This window comes from Hyla sarda, chromosome 9, assembly GCF_029499605.1.
Source record: "Hyla sarda isolate aHylSar1 chromosome 9, aHylSar1.hap1, whole genome shotgun sequence".
Taxonomy (NCBI): domain Eukaryota; kingdom Metazoa; phylum Chordata; class Amphibia; order Anura; family Hylidae; genus Hyla; species Hyla sarda.
Genome location: NC_079197.1, coordinates 41,521,735 through 41,541,526, shown reverse-complemented (window position 1 = coordinate 41,541,526; position 19,792 = coordinate 41,521,735). Strand labels below are relative to the sequence as shown.

At 42.8% G+C, this 19,792-nt stretch overlaps 1 protein-coding gene across 11 annotated transcripts in view; it reads right to left on the bottom strand.

Moving 5' to 3' along the window:
- Positions 1-17,944: 17,944 nt before the first annotated feature.
- Positions 17,945-19,792, bottom strand: part of VSIG4 (V-set and immunoglobulin domain containing 4) — a 47,057-nt gene continuing 45,209 nt past the window's right edge. For 10 of the 11 annotated variants that reach the window (XM_056539910.1, XM_056539914.1, XM_056539916.1 and 7 more), the window contains one exon: positions 17,945-19,469. In XM_056539910.1, coding sequence (XP_056395885.1) covers positions 19,277-19,469 — 193 coding nt within the window. In that variant the 3' untranslated portion in view covers positions 17,945-19,276. The remainder of the gene's footprint in view (positions 19,470-19,792) is intronic. The other variant, XM_056539911.1, reaches the window with a different exon arrangement.

The window sequence follows — 19,792 nt, the reverse complement described above, 5'->3', positions numbered from 1 at the left end:
CTCATCTCTGCTGGTGCATATAGCCTCTGACTGTGTGACATGTTGGATCAGCCATTGACTAAACCACCTCCAGTCTGAGAGGGGTGGGGTGCACGGCTAAAGAGGGTGCTACACCCCCCAACTTACAAAGTAAAAACAAAAGGAAAAATAGCCAGCACAACAACCTAATACACAGGTGCCTGCTGCTGTGGCAAATACAAAATGTACAAAAAATAAAGTTGCAACAGCACTCTAGGTCAAAAAAAGGAGGCTCTTAGTGCACTTTTTGATCAAAATGTGTCCCCCATCCACCACACGGAGGTGGCCTCATATCGGATGGGACCCTAACATGATAACTCACCTCTGCTGTGCATATAGCCTCTGACTGTGTGACATGTTGGATCACCCATTGACTAAACCACCTCCAGTCTGAGAGGGGTGCACGGCTAAAGAGGGTGCCACACCCCCCAACTTACAAAGTAAAAACAAAACGAAAAATAGCCAGCACAACCACCTAATACACAGGTGCCCGCTGCTGTGGCAAATACAAAATGTACAAAAAATAAAGTTGCAACAGCACTCTAGGTCAAAAAAAGGAGGCTCCAGTCTGAGAGGGGTGGGGTGCACGGCTAAAGAGGGTGCCCTAAAGTGCACTAAGAGCCTCCTTTTTTTGACCTAGAGTGCTGTTGCAACTTTCTTTTTTTATACATTTTGTATTTGCCACAGCAGCGGGCACCTGTGTATTAGGTTGTTGTGCTGGCTATTTTTCCTTTTGTTTTTACTTTGTAAGTTGGGGGATGTGGCACCCTCTTTAGCCGTGCACCCCGCCCCTCTCAAACTGGAGGTGGTTTAGTCAATGGCTGATCCAACATGTCACACAGTCAGGATATATGCACAGCAGAGGTGAGTTATCATGTTAGGGTCCCATCCTATATGAGACCACCTCCGCGTGGTGGATGGGGGGACACATTTTGATCAAAAAGTGCACTAAGAGCCTCCTTTTTTTTGACCTAGAGTGCTGTTGCAACTTTCTTTTTTGTACATTTTGTATTTGTCACAGCAGCGGGCACCTACGTATTAGGTTGTTGTGCTGGCTATTTTTCTTTTTGTTTTTAATTTACAAATCTGTTTAACTTTCTGGAGCCAGTTGATCTAAAAAAAAAAGTTTTTTTCCTGGAATACCCCTTTAATGGTCTAGCCTAGCTGAAGATTTGAAACTGCAGATTTGATGTTTTGTTCAGTCATTTCATTTACATTAAACATCAGTATAAAATCTGCAGCTTTAAAGCCTGCGCATCAAATATGTGCAGGATATCATATGTTTGAATACATTCTAAGGGTAGGGTCGCACTGGGTATGCCCTAAGAGCAGACACACAGGACTTTTCCCACCAAAGCCCTGTGTTTGGCAGGAATGTGCACAGACATTTTGGAGGGCAGGGGCTCAAGTAAAAAAAAGAGGGCACTTCTCATCATTTAAAAAATGTCTGCCAGACTTAATGGGCTGCGGCCCAGGGACACAGTGGACCTCTGGCCAGGCCTTGACATTCCTAGCCCCATAAAAGTTGGTGCTTTTGTAAAATAAAGTCAAGAACAGTTTCTAAGAAGATCTGCCATGTATATATACTTTGGCTGTGCTGTCAGTCTTATTTACAGAAAACATGTGACAGCTGCCCTATAATATACTGTTTTTTCTTGACATATTCTACTTTATGTTAGCGGTAACATTTTGTCGATACTTGCATCATTTCTTGGTGAAAAATTAAAAAAATTTGATGAAAATTTTTTACATTTTGCTTTTTTTTTTTTTTTTACTTTGAAGCTCTCTGCCTATAAGGGAAATGCAATAAAACCAACGACCTCCAAACCAGTGAACAGTAAGGCGGTGAGGGACCAGGAGAAGGATAGAGCAATCAGTTTATTCCCAACATGCATTCCCAGCATGCGTTTCACGCATAAGCGCTTCATCAGGCATATGGACAGGGAGAACAGGATGCAGCATATATATACACACTCCAAACAATTGAGTTAACCCTTTGGTGTCAGAACAATCATTCACCAAGGGAGTCACAAGGTGTAGAGCTCACAATGGGTATTAACCCCTGAGCTGCCTAAAAAAATAACATAACAATGACATATCAATAAAAATAAAAGGATATACTGATATACAACCAGCGCATAAATATAATTGCATTCACTGAAAAATGCATAATGCACTTAGCGAGTAGCATTAGTGAACGTTTATCTGCGTATTGTGGGTACACTGAGTATATTAATATGAATATATTTGATACTTAATTGTTTAAAAAAAATTTGAATTGGACACAATTAACAAAAAAGTCCACAAATATGGTCGTGATTTGCACGACTACAGCTGTGGGCAGATTCGCAAGTGGCCAAAATATAATTCTAATATGGATAACCACGTGAGATACTCTGTCTCCACTAATAATAATGAACAGGTTAACTCTCAATTGCCTCTAAATACTAAATCTACAGATTTAGGTAACCTTCCGCCACAAAATGGTAATTCCGTTGCTATTGGCAACCCACCGTCACAGCAGCCATCTAGGCCGTCCAGAAAAATCCCTTTCAAAAAGGATGGCAGTCGCACTATTGTCAATTCACACTATCACAAGAACCAGGGCACTACGACCAAACCATGGGCTCTGGGAACAGCACACACACATACCTCTTTTGAATCCAGGCCGGTGCGCTCCTCTTCACCGATGCCCTGCGCGTCATGGGGTTCGGGATCCTCTCGGCCGAGTTCCGCTCTTGCGACGCCAGCTGATTGCGTCACTGCTGTGACGGCTCACTCACTTCCGGCGATGCCGGCGTGTGGGGCCTTTCTGGTGGTTGTACGCTTTCTGCCGGTTATTCCTTCAGTGGATTCTCTGCCTGAGGTGGTCCAGTTACCCCCGTGCGGTCAGCTGATGCTGTGGGACGTTGTTCCGGCCTGGTTCTGCCACCTCCTGCACAACAGACACTGGTAACTGTTTATCCCCTTATTTCTTTTGACAATGTTAGTGTTCCACTCAGGACTGGCCTCTCTGGAGACCTTCCTCCCTCCATTGGGGCCCCTGCTCTGGGTTTGGTTAACACCGCACATACGCCTGGTGAGGCTTCACAATTTCAGTCTGAGTTGGTGTCTGACAGCCCCAGCTCTGACTCTGATAATACAGCCATTTTAAATGCATCTTCCATCACTGTACATGAATGTACTTCCTCTCAGAATGAGAGCTTTATCTTAGATACTGACTTAGTCTCTGCAGATTCCTTTGATAATGTTTTTTTAGACCCAGCACCTGTTATTGCAAACACTGCATTAACCCTTCCATCTCTGTATTTCCTCCCCCACCTCCATCCCATTCCCTGCGAGTTCAGAATTCCTTATCCCACCTCCACCCCCATCACCCAGTATTTCCGTCCATCCACGTCCCATCACAACCCCCTAAAAAGAAAACTAGATACAGAGGGTGTAGGGCAGGTGCAAAAAGATCCAGAGGTACCCCCCAAACCAGAACACAAAAAGAACAAGATGTAAAATTATTCAATCTTTCATCGTACCTACTGAGTGAGAATGAAATCAAATTCTCAGTAGGGGACTTTCATTTTGTCCCACTTCCTTACCTAATGATTTTCATTTATTTTTAGACCTAAATAAATTTGTTCGTAAATTGAAGTTAGGTCGCCACTTCTTTTTGCAGGATAAACGAGCCGGTTGCTCTGCACTGCTGGCAGATAACATCAGACCCCGTATTGATAACATTACCCCAGAGCTTGTTACCATTGCTAATGATTGTTCTAATTCTTTGGTTGTTGTTTCCAATGGTAACGACCCTATTGTTCCCTCTGCTGCTACTAGTTCAGATCCAACTAATAATTTTAAACATGTTGACGTTAGACCTGTGTCCAATTTCTACCCACTACACAATTGAGGCAACCATTTGGAAACATTTTTTTCCCTGGTTGCTAGGGATTTCCGCAATCTTAGATCTCAGGCGAGTTCTTTTAAAGTGCATAATAATTTATCTGCTGATGAACGGAAAGCTGTTAAATCCATTCAGAATAATCATTCTATTGTTTTACGCCCCGCTGACAAGGGGGGGGGGGGGGTGTTGCTATTCTTGATAAGTCTGCCTAATAGAATTTTGGCGGATGCCGAATATTATGAAGTGTTGTCCAGTGACCTGTCACATGATCACTTTATCCAATACAAGTTACTCATTCAGAAAGCTGCTGATTTGTCACTACTAAACAAAAAGGAACATGATTTTCTTAATATCAAGGATTATTCTCTCCCTATTTTCTATTATCTCCCTAAACTTCACAAGTGCACTGTCACTCCTCCTGGGCGTCCTATTATCTCCGGGGTTGGGTCTATCACGTGCAATCTTTCACATTTCATTGATTTATATTTACAGGATTTTGTTTTACAACTTCCTTCTTATTTACGTGATTCCACTCAATTAATTCATGAATTATGTTCTCTTTCTCTGCCGTTTCACTTTTCTTTTCTCACTCTTGATGTTTGTTCACTTTATTTGAATATCTCCACTGAGTTGGGATTACACGCTATGGAAGAGACATTCAGGTTAGATCCCCATTTTGACATAACCCAGTCCACTTTTCTCATTGAGGCTATGCACTTTATCCTTGAACATAATGTGTTCTTTTTTAATGGTACTGTATACAGGCAGACAAGGGGCTGTGCAATGGGGACTCGTTTCGCCACAAGTTATGCTAACTTGTTTATGTGGCGATTCGAGTCCCAATACATTGCACAGTCCCATGATTTTAACCATTTTATCGCCTTTTATAGGCGTTATATTGATGACTTATTTTTTATTTGGTTGGGGTCCCTTGAACAAGCGGATCAATTTGTTTGTTATCTTAATCAAAATAATTGGGGCCTCAAATTTACCACTCATTTTTCTAATACCCACATTGAATTTTTAGATCTTTTAATTAGGAGGGACAATAATGGAAGGATTTTTACTGAGACATATTTTAAAAGTGTAGACGTTAATAGTTTTTTTTAGATTTTTCTAGCGCACACTATCCTAAGTGGATAAAAAATTTACCTTATGGTCATATTTACGTATTCGCAAAAATTGCACTTTAGATTCAGATTTTATTATGCAAGCCCGCACTTTAAAACAACGCTTTGTTAGTAAGGGGTACCCTGTACCCCTTCTCTCTAATGCTTACAATAAGGTAAAAAATCTAAAACAGGGAGATTTATTCTCCACTCAGGGTCGTGTGAATACTGGCTCTAGGGACAAGAATTCTAAATATGATTTTAAATATAATTTTATTACAAATTTTAATTGTGCTTCCATGAACGTTAAAGATATTCTTAGGAGGCATTGGCCTATCATTCGTGATGATCCAATTTTAAACAAAATTGTCCCTGAACACCCTGGGGTTACATTTAGAAGATCGCCTAACCTCCGCAACTTGTTAGCCCCCAGTAGGTTAAGACATGATCCCATCACCCCTACACTTGCGATCAAGTGTGGAATGCAGTCGTGCAATAAATCGTGTTGTCTTTGTTGTGAGATGGTGTGCACTGATATTTCTTTTAAATCAGCTATTACTAATGATGTGTTTTTCGTTAAGGGTTCATTTAACTGTGAGAGTTCTTTTGAAATTTATCTATTGACTTGTGATTGTCACCTTCAGTATGTCGGGTGCACTGTGCAGCCGGTAAGGGCTCGTATGAATAAGCACAGATCTAACATTAAAAATGGATTTATGCTGCACAGTGTGTCCCGTCATTTTACTATGCTTCATAATAGGGACACGGCTAGTTTGAAATTGATGATATTGGAAATGATTCCCAATACTGTTCAAAATAGATTCCAAAAACGTATTAATCAGGAATCTTATTGGATATTTAAATGATGCACTTTATTCCCAAATGGACTCAATTAATCGATTGAAAACACTTGCTGACTGTCATTATTATGTATTATCATCTTTAGTATTTTTGTATATTTTTTTATATTTTTTGGGGGGTGTTTTTTATATATTTCTTGCCTTTTTGCACGTCTACAACTATTTATTCTTATGCATTATGCACTTTTCAGTGAGTGCAATTATATTTATGCACTGGTTGTATATCAGTATATCCTTTTATTTTTATTGATATGCCATTGTCATGTTTTTTTTTTAGGCAGCTCAGGGATTAATACCCATTGTGAGCTCTACACCTTGTGACTCCCTTGGTGAATGATTGTTCTGACACCAAGGGGTTAACTCAATTGTTTGGAGTGTGTATATATACTGCTTCAGTAAAAGGTTTTTTCCCCAAATTGTACATTTTTAAAAGGGGTAAATGGAGAAAATTGCCCCCAATATTTGTAACCCCATTTCTTCTGAGTATGGAAATACCCCATGTGTGGACGTCAAGTGCTCTGCTGGTGCACTATAATGCTCAGAAGAGGAGGAGCGCCATTGAGCTTTTGGAAAGAAAATTTGTTTGGAATGGAAGTCAGTGGCCATGTGTGATTACAAAGCCCCCCGTGGTGCCAGAACAGTGGACCCCCCCACATGTGACCCCATTTTGGAAACTACACCCCTCACAGAATTTTGTAAGGGGTGCAGTGAGTATTTACACCCCACTGGCGTTTGACAGACCTTTGGAACAGTGGGCTGTGCAAATGAAAAATTAAATTTTTCATTTTCATGGACCACTGTTCCAAATATCTGTCAGACACCTGTAGGGTGTAAATGCTCACTGTACTCCTTATTACATTACGTGAGGGGTGTAGCTTCCAAAATGGGGTCAAATGTGGGGTCACATTCTCTTCAAAAGCCCAATGGCTTTTTCTCTTCTGAGCATTGTAGCGCACCCGCAGAGCACTTTACATCCACATATGGGGTATGTTTTTACTCAGAAGAAATGGGGTTACATATTTTGGGGAGCTTTTTTCCTATTCTCCCTTGTGAAAATGAAAAATTTACGGTAACACCAGCATTTTAGTGAAAATATTTTTTTTTCATTTTCCCATCCAACTTTAAGAAAAATTTGTCAAACACCTGTGGGGTGTTAAGGCTCACTATATCCCTTGTTACATTCCGTGAGGGGTTTAGTTTCCAAAATGGGGTCACATGTGGTTATTTATTTTTTTGCGTTTATGTCAAAACCGCTGTAAAATCAGCCACCCCTGTGCAAATCACCAATTTAGGCCTCAAATGTACATGGTGCACTCTCACTCCTGAGCCTTGTTGTGCGCCTGCAGAGTACTTTACGCCCACATATGGGGTATTTCCGTACTCAGGAGAAATTGCGTTACAAATTTTGGTGGTCTTTTTTCCCTTTTACCGCTTGTGAAAATAAAAAGTATGGGGCAACACCAGCATGTTAGTTTACATTTTTTTTTTTTACACTAACAGGCTGGTGTAGCCCCCAACTTTTCCTTTTCATAAGGGGTAAAAGGAGAAAAAGCCCCCCCAAAATTTGTAGTGCAATTTCTCTTGAGTGCCGAAATACCCCATATGTGGCTGATATACCCCCTAAACTGTTTCCTTGAAATACGACAGGGCTCTGAAGTGAGAGAGCGCCATGCGTATTTGAGGACTAAATTAGGGATTGCATAGGGGTGGACATAGGGGTATTCTACACCAATGATTCCCAAACAGGGTGCCTCCAGCTGTTGCTAAACTCCCAGCATGCCTGGACAGTCAGTAACTGTTGGAAATGCTGGGAGTTGTTGTTTTGCAAGAGCTGGAGGCTCCGTTTTTGAAACACTGCCGTACTATACTTATTCATTTTTATGGGGGGGGGGGGGGGGGACAGTGTAAGGGGGTGTATATGTAGTGTTTTACCCTTTATTATGTGTTAATGTAGTGTAGTGTATTTAGGGTACATTCGCATTGGCGGGTTTACGGTGAGTTACCCGCTAGGAGTTTGGCTGTGGCGAAAAATTTGCTGCAGCTCAAAGCAGAAAACTCACTGGACCCTGTACATTCACATGGGGGGGGGGGGGGGCGCAAACCTCCAGCTGTTTCAAAACTACAACTCCCAGCATGTACTGACAGACCGTGCATGCTGGGAGTTGTACTTTTGCAACAGCTGGAGGCACACTAGTTGGAAAACCTTCAGTTTGGTTCTGTTACCTAACTCAGTATTTTCCAACCACTGTGCCTCCAGCTGTTGCAAAACTGCAACTCCCAGCATGTACTGATCGCCGAAGGGCATGCTGGGAGATGTAGTTATGCAACAGCTGGAGGTACGCAGCTACAACTCCCAGCATGCCGAGACAGCTGTTTGCTGTTTGGGCATGCTGGGATTTGCAGTTTTGCAACATCTGGAGGGCTACAGTTTAGAGACCACTGCACAGTGATCTCCAAACTGCTGCCCTCCAGGTGTTGCAAAACTACAAATCCCAGAATGCCTAGACAGCAAACTGCTGTGTGGGCATGCTAGGAGTTGTAATTTTGCAAGATCTACAGGGCCACAGTTTAGAGACCACTGCACAGTGATCTCCAAACTGTAGCCCTCCAGCTGTTGCAAACCTGCAAATCCCTGCATGCCAAAACAGCTGTCTTGGGAGTTGTAGTTTTGCAACATCTGGAGGGCTACAGTTTAGAGACCACTGTATAGTGGTCTCAAACTGTAGCCCTCCAGATGTTGCTAGGCAACTCACCAACTTCCAACTTCCGTGGGATCCAGGGAGCCTCATCGCCGTCCTCTTCTGCCGCCGATCACCACCTCCGATCATCGCCCGCTGCCGCCGCCGATGGGTAATTGGGCCTTCAGCGCCGGTCCTCCTCGGATTCCCTGTTCTGCTCGGCCTATTGTGGGTGGGCAGAACGGGGAAGTTAACCCCCTGCCCTCGATCTGCTATTGGTCGTCGCTTCTAGGCGACCAATAGTAGGGATAGGAGGGGTGGCTCCTTCCACCTCACTCCTTTCCCTTCAAGGGGATCGTGGGTGTCTTGGACAAACCTGATCCCCCTTATTTCCCAGGTCACCGGGTGACTGGAGACTCATATGACCCGGAATTGCCGCAAATCGCCGGTGTGAATTCAGCAGATACCAGCAGTCACCCCGGTCAAGTCCCCGCCCGGCGTGCGGTGGGGACCGAAATTCCCACGGGCGTACAGGTACGTCCTGGGTCCTTAAGTACCAGGGTGTCAGGACGTACCCGTATGCCCTGGGTCCTTAAGATGTTAAATTTCAAAATCTTAAATTTTGAATTTCAAAATCTTAAATTTCAATGGTCTCCTCATGCTGCTGCCAACTCCAGGCTGTGCCATTCAGACACTATATGGTCTCCTCATGCTGCCACAAACTCCATGCAGCCATTCAGCCATTATATGGTCTTTTCTCATGCTTCAGCCACCTCCAGGCTGTGCTATTTAGACACTATATGGTTTACTGATGCTGCTGGGCCTGGGCCTAAAAAAATTTATGGTAGCACTAGCTGCCATAAATATTCAATTTAAATTTCAAAATTCCTCTTTCAATCTTAGGAATTGTGAAGCCCTAGTGTCTACTCATGCTGCTGCCAACTCCAGGCTGTGCCATTCAGACACTATATGGTCTCTCCATGCTGCCACAAACTCCAGAAAGTCATTCAGCCACTATATGGTCTCCTCATACTGATGCAACCTCCAAGCTCTGTCATTGTGCTGCCATGTGAAAAGTGACTCATTGTTATATTTGGTCATTTGTACCCACATGCCGGGGCCCGGGACACTAAAACTTTGGAGTAAAAATTTAAATTTCAAAATCCTCCATTTCAATTTCAACATCTTAAATTTAAAAATTTTAAATTTCAATGGTCTCCTCATGCTTCAGCCAACTCAAGGCTGTGCCATTCAGCCACTATATGGTCTCCTCATGCTTTAGCCACCTCCAGGCTGTGCCATTCTTCCCCATATAGTCTCCTCATGCTTTAGCCATCTCTAGGCTGTGCCATTCAGCCACTGTATGGTCTCCTCATGCTGCCGCCAGCTCCAGGCTGTTTAATTCAGCCGATATATGGTTTACTGATACTGCTGGGCCTAAACATTTTTATGGTAGCACTAGCTACCATTAATCTTCAATTTAAATTTCTAAATTGTGAAGCCCTAGTGTCTACTCATGCTGCTGCCAGCTCCAGGCTGTGTAATTTAGCAACTATATGATCTCCTCATGCTGCCAACACCTCCACGCTGTGTCATTCAGCCACTATATGGTCTCCTAATGCTGCTAACAACTCCAAGCTGTGTCATTCGCCACTATATCAGGTATAGGCAACATTTTGGTAGTGCTGTGCCCAAAAAAAAATTTGAAGTCACTTGGTGATCCAGAAATATGGGTGTGGCTTTTTTGTGGGTGTGGCTTACTGTGGGTGGGGTTTGTGGGGATGTGGCTTGTCACAGGATAAGTGTTTTTTTCTCTGAATGTTTCCAATATATTGTCTCTACTGTGAAGAACTTACAGTGAGGACAATACAAAGAGAGGGGATTGCCCACAACAACCAATAGTATTTGTTTAGCATAGATAAGCATTTTAATTTAGACCCCAGAATCAGACCCCACCATAATACAGACCCCAGAATCAGACCCCAGTATCACTGCCCCGCATAATACAGACCCCAGTATCACCGCCCTTCATAATACAGACCCCTTCATCACCGCCCTGCATACTACAGACCCCAGTATCACCGTCCTGCATAATAAAGACCCCAGTATCATCGTCCTGCATAATACAAACCCCTTTATCACCGCCCTGCATAATACAGACCGCAGTATCACCGTCCTGCATAATACAGACCCCAGTATCACCGTCCTGCATAATACAGACCCCTTTATCACCGCCCTGCATAATACAGACCCCAGTATCACCGCCCTTAATAATACAGACCCCTTTATCACCGCCCTTCATAATACAGACCTCAGTATCACCATCCTGCATAATACAGACCCCAGTATCACCGCCCTGCATAATACAGACCCCAGAATCACCGCCCTAAATAATACAGACCCCAGAATCACCACCCACCATAATACAGACCCCAGAGTCAGTCCCCACCATAATACAGACCCCAGAATCACCACCCACCATAATACAGACCCCAGAATCACCCCCACCATAATACAGACCCCAGAATCACCATCCACCATAATACAGATCCCAGAATCAGACTCCACCATAATACAGACCCCAGAATCACCACCCACCATAATACAGACCCCAGAATCACCACCCACCATAATACAGACCCCAGAATCACCCCCACCATAATACAGACCCCAGAATCCCCACCCACCATAATACAGATCCCAGAATCACCACCCACCATAATACAGATCCCAGAATCACCACTCACCATAGTACAGACCCCAGAATCAGTCCCCACCATAATACAGACCCCACAATCAGACCCCACCATAATACAGACCCCACAATCAGACCCCATCATAATACAGACCCCAGAATCACCACCCACTATAATACAGATCCCAGAATCACCACTCACCATAATACAGATCCCAGAATCAGACCCCACCATAATACAGACCCCAGAATTAAACCCCACCATAATAAAGACCCCATAATCAGACTCCACCATAATACAGACCCCAGACTCAGACTCCACCATAATACAGACCCCAGAATCAGACTCCACCATAATACAGACCCCAGTCACCACCCACCATAATACAGACCCCAGAATCAAACCTCACCATAATACAGATGCCAGAATCAGACCCCACCATAATAAAGACCCATGAATCAGACCCCACCATAATACAGACCCCAGAATCAGACTCCACCATAATACAGACCCCAGAATCAGATGCCAGTATCACCACCTTGCATAATACAGACCCCAGTATCACCTCCTCGCATAATATAAACCCCAGAATCAGACCCCAGAATCACTGCCATACATAATCTGTAGATGACTGTTATTGGGATTTGTAGATGATACACTGTTATAGGGGATCTGTGGATGACACACTTATGGGGGGGGTTATCTCTGGATGACGCATTTATGGGGGATCTTAAGATGATAGACCTTTGTGGGATATGCAAATCACACACTGTTATGGGGGTTCTTTAGATAACACAATTATAGAGTGATCTATGAATGAAACATTTATGGGGGATCTGTGAATGACACACTTATGGGGATCTGTGAATGACACACTTATGGGGGAACTGCGAATGAACACTGTTATGGGGAGCTGTAAATGGCACACTTATGAGGGAGCTGTGAATGACACACTAATGGGGGATCTGTGATTGACACACTTATGGGGGATCTGTGAATGCCACACTTCTGTGGGATATGTGAATGACACAGTTATGGGGGAGCTTTGAATGAACACTGTTATGGGGAGCTGTAAATGAACACTGTTATGGGAAGCTGTGAATGACACACTTATGGGGAGCTGTGAATGAACACTGTTATGGGGAGCTGTGAATGGCACACTTATGGGGGAGCTGTGAATGACACACTTATGGGGGAGCTGTGAATGACACACTTATGGGGGAGCTGTGAATAACACACTTATGGAGGGAGCTGTGAATAACACACTTATAGGGGAGCTTTGAATAACACACTTATGGGCAATCTGTGAATGACACACTTATGGGGGAACTGCAAATGAACACTGTTATGGGGAGCTGTAAATGGCATACTTATGAGGGAGCTGTGAATGACACACTAATGGGGGATCTGTGATTGACACACTTATGGGGGATCTGTGAATGCCACACTTCTGTGGGATATGTGAATGACACAGTTATGGGGGAGCTTTGAATGAACACTGTTATGGGGAGCTGTAAATGAACACTGTTATGGGAAGCTGTGAATGACACACTTATGGGGGAGCTGTGAATGAACACTGTTATGGGGAGCTGTGAATGGCACACTTATGGGGGAGCTGTGAATGACACACTTATGGGGGAGCTGTGAATGACACACTTATGGGGGAGCTGTGAATAACACACTTATGGAGGGAGCTGTGAATAACACACTTATGGGGGAGCTTTGAATAACACACTTATGGGCAATCTGTGAATGACACACTTATGGGGGAACTGCAAATGAACACTGTTATGGGGAGCTGTGAATGACACACTTATGGGGGAGCTGTGAATGACACACTTATGGGGGAGTTGTGAATGACACACTTATGGGGGAGCTGTGAATGACACACTTAGGGGGGGGCTGTGAATGAACACTGTTATGGGGACCTTTGAATGAACACTGTTATGGGAAGCTGTGAATGACACACTTATGGGGAAGCTGTGAATGACACACTTATGGGGAAGCTGTGAATAACACTCCTATGGGGGGGAGCTGTGAATTACACACTTATGGGGGATCTGTGAATGACACACTTATGGGGGAACTGTGAATGAACACTGTTATGGGGAGCTGTGAATGAACACTGTTATGGGGAGCTGTGAATGACACACATATGGGGGAGCTGTAAATGACACACTTATGGGGGAGCTGTGAATGACACACTTATGGAGGAGCTGTGAATAACACACTTATGGGGGAGCTGTGAATTACACACTTATTGGGGAGCTTTGAATAACACACTTATGGGCAATCTGTGAATGACACACTTATGGGGGAACTGTGAATGAACACTGTTATGGGGAGCTGTGAATGAACACTGTTATGGGGAGCTGTGAATGACACACTTATGGGGGAGCTGTTAATGACAAACTTATGGGGGAGCTGTGAATGACACACTTATGGGGAAGCGGTGAATGATACACTTATGGGGGGCTGTGAATGAACACTGTTATGGGGAGCTTTGAATGAACACTGTTGTGGGAAGCTGTGAATGACACACTTATGGGGGAGCTGTGAATGAACACTGTTATGGGGAGCTGTGAATGACACACTTATGGGGGAGCTGTGAATGACACACTTATGGGGGAGCTGTGAATGACACACTTATGGGGAAGCTGTGAATAACACACCTATGGGGGGAGCTGTGAATGACACACTTATGGGGATCTGTGAATGACACACTTATGGGGGAACTTTGAATGAACACTGTTATGGGGAGCTGTGAATGAACACTGTTATGGGGAGCTGTGAATGACACACTTATGGGGGAGCTGTGAATGACACACTTATGGGGGAGCTGTGAATGACACACTTATGGGGGAGCTGTGAATAACACACTTATGGGGGGAGCTGTGAATTACACACTTATGGGGGAGTTTTGAATAACGCACTTATGGGCAATCTGTGAATGAAACACTTATGGGGGAACTGTGAATGAACACTGTTATGGGGAGCTGTGAATGAACACTGTTATGGGGAGCTGTGAATGACACACTTATGGGGGAGCTGTGAATGACACACTTATGGGGGAGTTGTGAATGACACACTTATGGGGGAGCTTTGAATGAACACTGTTATGGGGAGCTGTGAATGACACACTTATGGGGGAGCTGTGAATGACACACTTATGGGGAAGCGGTGAATGACACACTTATGGGGGGCTGTGAATGAACACTGTTATGGGGAGCTTTGAATGAACACTGTTATGGGAAGCTGTGAATGGCACACTTATGGGGGAGCTGTGAATGACACACTTATGGGGGAGATGTGAATGACACACTTATGGGGAAGCTGTGAATAACACACCTATGGGGGGAGCTGTGAATGACACACTTATGGGGGAGCTTTGAATGAACACTGTTATGGGAAGCTGTGAATGACACACTTATGGGGGAGCTGTGAATGAACACTGTTATGGGGAGCTTTGAATGAACACTGTTATGGGAAGCTGTGAATGACACACTTATGGGGGAGCTGTGAATGACACACTTATGGGGAAGCTGTGAATGACACACCTATGGGGGGAGCTGTGAATGACACACTTATGGGGGAGCTGTGAATGACACACTTATGGGGGAACTGTGAATGAACACTGTATGGAGAGCTGTGAATGAACACTGTTATGGGGAGCTGTGAATTACACATTTATGGGGTAGCTGTGAATGACACACTTATGGGGGAGCTGTGAATGAACACTGCTATGGGGGAATCTGTAGATAACACAGTTATGGAGATCTATTGACTGACAGAGACCAGAGCTTGTCTCTGGGGCAGGAAAGCTGCTGTCAGAGCCAGGAGCTGAGCTAAGTGCATTCCACAGAAACATACAGACGACATACTGGTCTGTAGCAGTGACCCCTGACCTCCTTCAGACACCTTGCTGCGGCCGGTACAGAGCTCAGAGCTATCCCCCTCCATGTTGCCGACAGACAGCAGAGCACAGAAGCTGAAAGGTGACAGGGGAGGAAAAGAGAGAAAACTCTATCTCTTAAGTTGTTCCCAGCGCAGCACAGCAATAACGAGGCCAGGAAAGCTTGAGAGAAGGGATGAAAAATACAGGGGGTGCTCCCTGGTAAGGTGTATCCACTGGTGTGTACCCTCCACCACACCCGGGTGATATACCAACCTTGTATGTACTTGCGCTGGATTAGGCCGCACTGGGGAAGGTGGCAGTGTGCGGGGTATGCTGGCTGCTGCTCTCTTACCGGTATCGGATCACCCAGAGGGTTGGCTGATAGTAAGGCAATGGGAGTATAGATAGGAAAAAAATCGTTCGGCAAGGCACTGCTCAGTGTGCAGTGAGGACTTGAGTAGCACAGGACAAATAAAAAACTTTATTGATGTATTGGGGACAACGTGTTTCGGCATCCACTGATGCCTTCCTCAGGTCCACTTACAGTTCCCAGTGTAGCTCTGTGCTATGCGCTGGGTAACTGGAACGGAGTCCCGTAGAGATTCTGTGCTTTCCTCAGTCCGTCTGACCAGCAAACACCAGAGATCTCAGTGCTAGTGTCCAGTACCTGGAAGACCTCAAATCTACAGTCATTCCAGTAAGTCAAGTCTGTGTCTGCTTTCACTATCTACAGTCTAGTCAAGCCTCAAGTCAATTTCAAAAGTCTATAACAAATATAATTGTTCCCAGCAAGCTGCGAGGTCCTTCTGTGTTCCTGGCCACCTCTCTGGGATTCTGGCCTAGCTGTGAAGATAATAACACCTATCTGATGTCAGTAAAGCCTCCGTTAAAGCATACCTGGTTGTGCACTCTCATTTTCACTGCCTAGCTATTGAAATAGCGGAGATACCATTTGGGTGATTCCGGGACCCAAAAACCACTTTGGCGTCACGAACATTAGGGATTAATAACACCTTGCCACTGGGGTTGATAACATCTTGCCCAGTCCCGCCATCACTGTGGGTCACCACAAATCTATATGGTGTTTTATTTTTTATTTTTTTTTATCTCTCATGCTGCAATTGAAAGGGATGTTTACAATTACCTGTATTTGATTAATAATTGATTTTATAGCTGTGTGATATAGATAATAAAAGTATTTGTTTATCCCACTGATTAGTGTTGTTTAGCATAATAGTGCCTGTACCCCATTTCTCTTTATATAGTGTAGTAGGTGAAGCAAAGCCCTCAGCTTTTAGGAGAATGAACCATTAGTTCTTTCATTTCTAGTTTCGGGGTTGTATAGACATGGGCTTAGAAAAGCATATGTGAAGCTTTGTTGGGATTTTAACAGAAGTATAAATAATTGATTAGAAAATAAACTACAAATATTTGTGAAAATCTAAGACATAGAGATTGGAAAATTTCATGAAAGGTTCTCAAATTATTGGAGATTATACTCTATGACAAGACCATCAATAACATGTAAGCCTCTAGATTGCCTTTTAGACAAGTCTGAGATATCGGGCATTATTGAGCATCGTTTCTGAGTAGATTTTGTATATTTTTTTTTGTGTTGCATGTGTTGTGCGCCAGAATATCCAACAAAAAATAAATAAAAAAACCCTACTAACTCTTCACTTTACTCAAAAAAGGGGCATGGCCATCAGGTAAAGGGTGTGTCTACAAAAAAAAAACTGGGACTGGAAAACCCTACAGCTTAGAGCACATGTAAATAAAAGTAAAATGTAGGTAAATTGCCAAATACAAGAAACAATAATAAATGCCAAGGAAAAATACCTGTCAACAAAATCCCCACAAAGAAAACTCCACTCTTAGTAAATGAGGGTCATTAAGTTCTTAACAGTAAGAGGGCTTTTTTTTAACTTATTTATATGAAGCAGAATGTTCTCTAAAAATTGTCCCATGTAGTTAGTGATACGTAAATGCGTGGGAAGATGGATTTGTGAAGTATTAGGTGAAAGATCCATGATGTCTCTGGGTGATGAGGAGACCTTTACCATCTGAGTTGACAGAGTATATGGTATGGTATTGTGAGGAACTTCTACACCTCCTAAGATCATTAATTTAATCATGGTCACAGTAGGGATTCTATGCCTATAATTTGGTCAAATGTTTTTCATTATTTAAGCATACAAATATAATTTATTGTCAAAACTTGGTTGTAAAGATGACCCCGGTAAATTTGGGCCCCATGCCAAGGTTTGTTAATGATGCCTCGCGCCTTTGAGAAAGCCAGGGTATATGTGGCGAAACGTTAGGAGGAGGAATAAAGTTTTAGCTCGACACTGTGGCATGTTCATATATTAAATTAGGTGCTGGAGAATACTGGTCTGTGAGAGAAACAATAACACGTTAGAATCCAGCATCCTAATATATAGTCTTAAAGAAGACATAGTTTGGAATTTCATGCACACAGGAGTCGTAATTTTAAAACACCATTGCCACCTAGTGGCTACTGAGCACACTATCACTATTTTTATTATTTCTTAGAATAAAAGTTAAGTTTTAAACTTTAGTTAGTCTTTAGTTAGGGTTATCCCAATGGGGATTTATCCCCAATGAGTGTTGAGATCGTAATTGGCCCTGGGATCCTCTGGGGATATTTGGCATATAAACTTTTGTTAAGGAGCCCCATGTTTCATTTATCTGACCCTGGGTAGAATACAGTTTTGGTGGCGGGATTGTCAGTAATAATTTCTCAGATAACAAATAATGTAATCATGTAAAATATATCATAGTTTATTTCAGGAAGTAGAAAACAGTATTCAGTCGATACAAGATTTATTTTTAAACATCCTTATATTACAACATTATTTTTATATATAAATTTGTGGGGAGATTTATCATACCTGTCCAGAGGAAAAGTTGCTGAGTTGCCCTTAGCAGCCAATCAGATCGCTTCTTTAATTTTTCAAAACGCCTCTGGAAATTAAAAGAAGCAATCTGATTGGCTATCTGATTGGCCTCTGGACAGGTTTTGATAAATCTACCCCAAAATCTGTAAACATTTCCCCACTTTAGTCAGTGGTTAGCTGAGCTGACAGTTCCTGCTAAGACTGCTGATCACAGGAACCAAGAAGTGGAAGTGGGGACCACCAGGCATGAGAACAGTAGCTGTGGGGGATTGGTTGCTTATGACTTATTTTTATTTTTAATGCACACTCGGCCATGTGTAAAAAATTTTATCTTCCCAGACAACCCATTTAAATGAGAATTCATCTATGACATTATAAATTTACTATATTTTGTGGTAGATGTGAGACAGCCAAAAGGATGTTTGACAAACCGTAATGGATCAAATCCAAACAATCAGAAGACTTTTTAGTTTCATGCACACCAGGTACGGATTTGCATCCACAATATGAACAGCAATAAGCATATGCATCTTCTTATACCTCTCCAGACAAGGCACAGAGGTACAGTTTGAGACTATAAAATATTAAAGGCTGTTCATTTACTATCTGTACTGAGGAGATTTATCGAAACCTGTCCAGAGGAAAAGATGCTGATTGCTTCTTTCATTTTTCACAGGCCATTTGAAAAATGAAAGAAGCAGGTTCTGATAAATCTCCCCCAATATATTTAAAAAATAAAAAATAAATAAAATAAACAACAACATTTTTTTGTGCCCCTATGCTGGATTTACACTTTTTGCTTAATTTCTCATTTTTGATCTTCAGATGATCCATCATATTAACTTTATAACAAAAATAAAAAAGCAAGCACCAAAAAAATCGCTACTGTGAATCTATTTACAGACAGCATTATCATTGAGCTTTAACTTGCACAAACTCGCTTAACTTTTTATAGGATTAGACAAAAGATGTTCCATTGTTTTCTTTCATGGTGCTTGGTCCTTGCTGTTTACCACTTCATAGTAACAAGGAAGTGGCCACTTTGCCAGTGGATGTTTCGTTGTTTGCTACCTGAGACAAGAAAGTATAAGCAGTATGGACTTGGCATAGTTGGTACAGCAAAGATGGAGGATTATGACAGATGAGTACATATGTTTGTATACTTTTTAGCCCAAACTGTCCCCAGACAACCCCTTTAATTGCTGTCTCAAGAACAATTATTATCTGGTGACCTTTCAACTACAAGCGATTCATATTCATTAGAAAAAGTGGCAAGTATTCCTTCATATTCCAACACCGGTGGAGGATTGCACGGTTCATAGGTGTTAGTAACTCTTGTTTCATCAGTGTTTGCCTGACATCTGTGTCCAGCACCTTCTAGAGCTGATAACTGATTCATCCTAAGGAATAAGAAAAAATCACATATAATTCTCTACCAAAAAACAGTAATACTGTTAAAAAATGTTTAATTATTGTCTGCATTGGGGTGAGCCCTTGTCAAAGTGTTATGGTGTGTGTTTACCAGCAATATTCATGTGTTACTTTTTCTGATTCTTGTGGCGTGATTTTAAAAACAACCTTAGTAAATCTAGGACAATGGGGGAGATTTATCAAAACCTGTGCAGAGGAAGAGTGGTGCAGTTGCCCATAGCAACCAATCAGATCACTTCTTTCATTTTCCACAGGCCCCTAAAGAGGCCTGTGGAAAATGAAAGAAGCAATC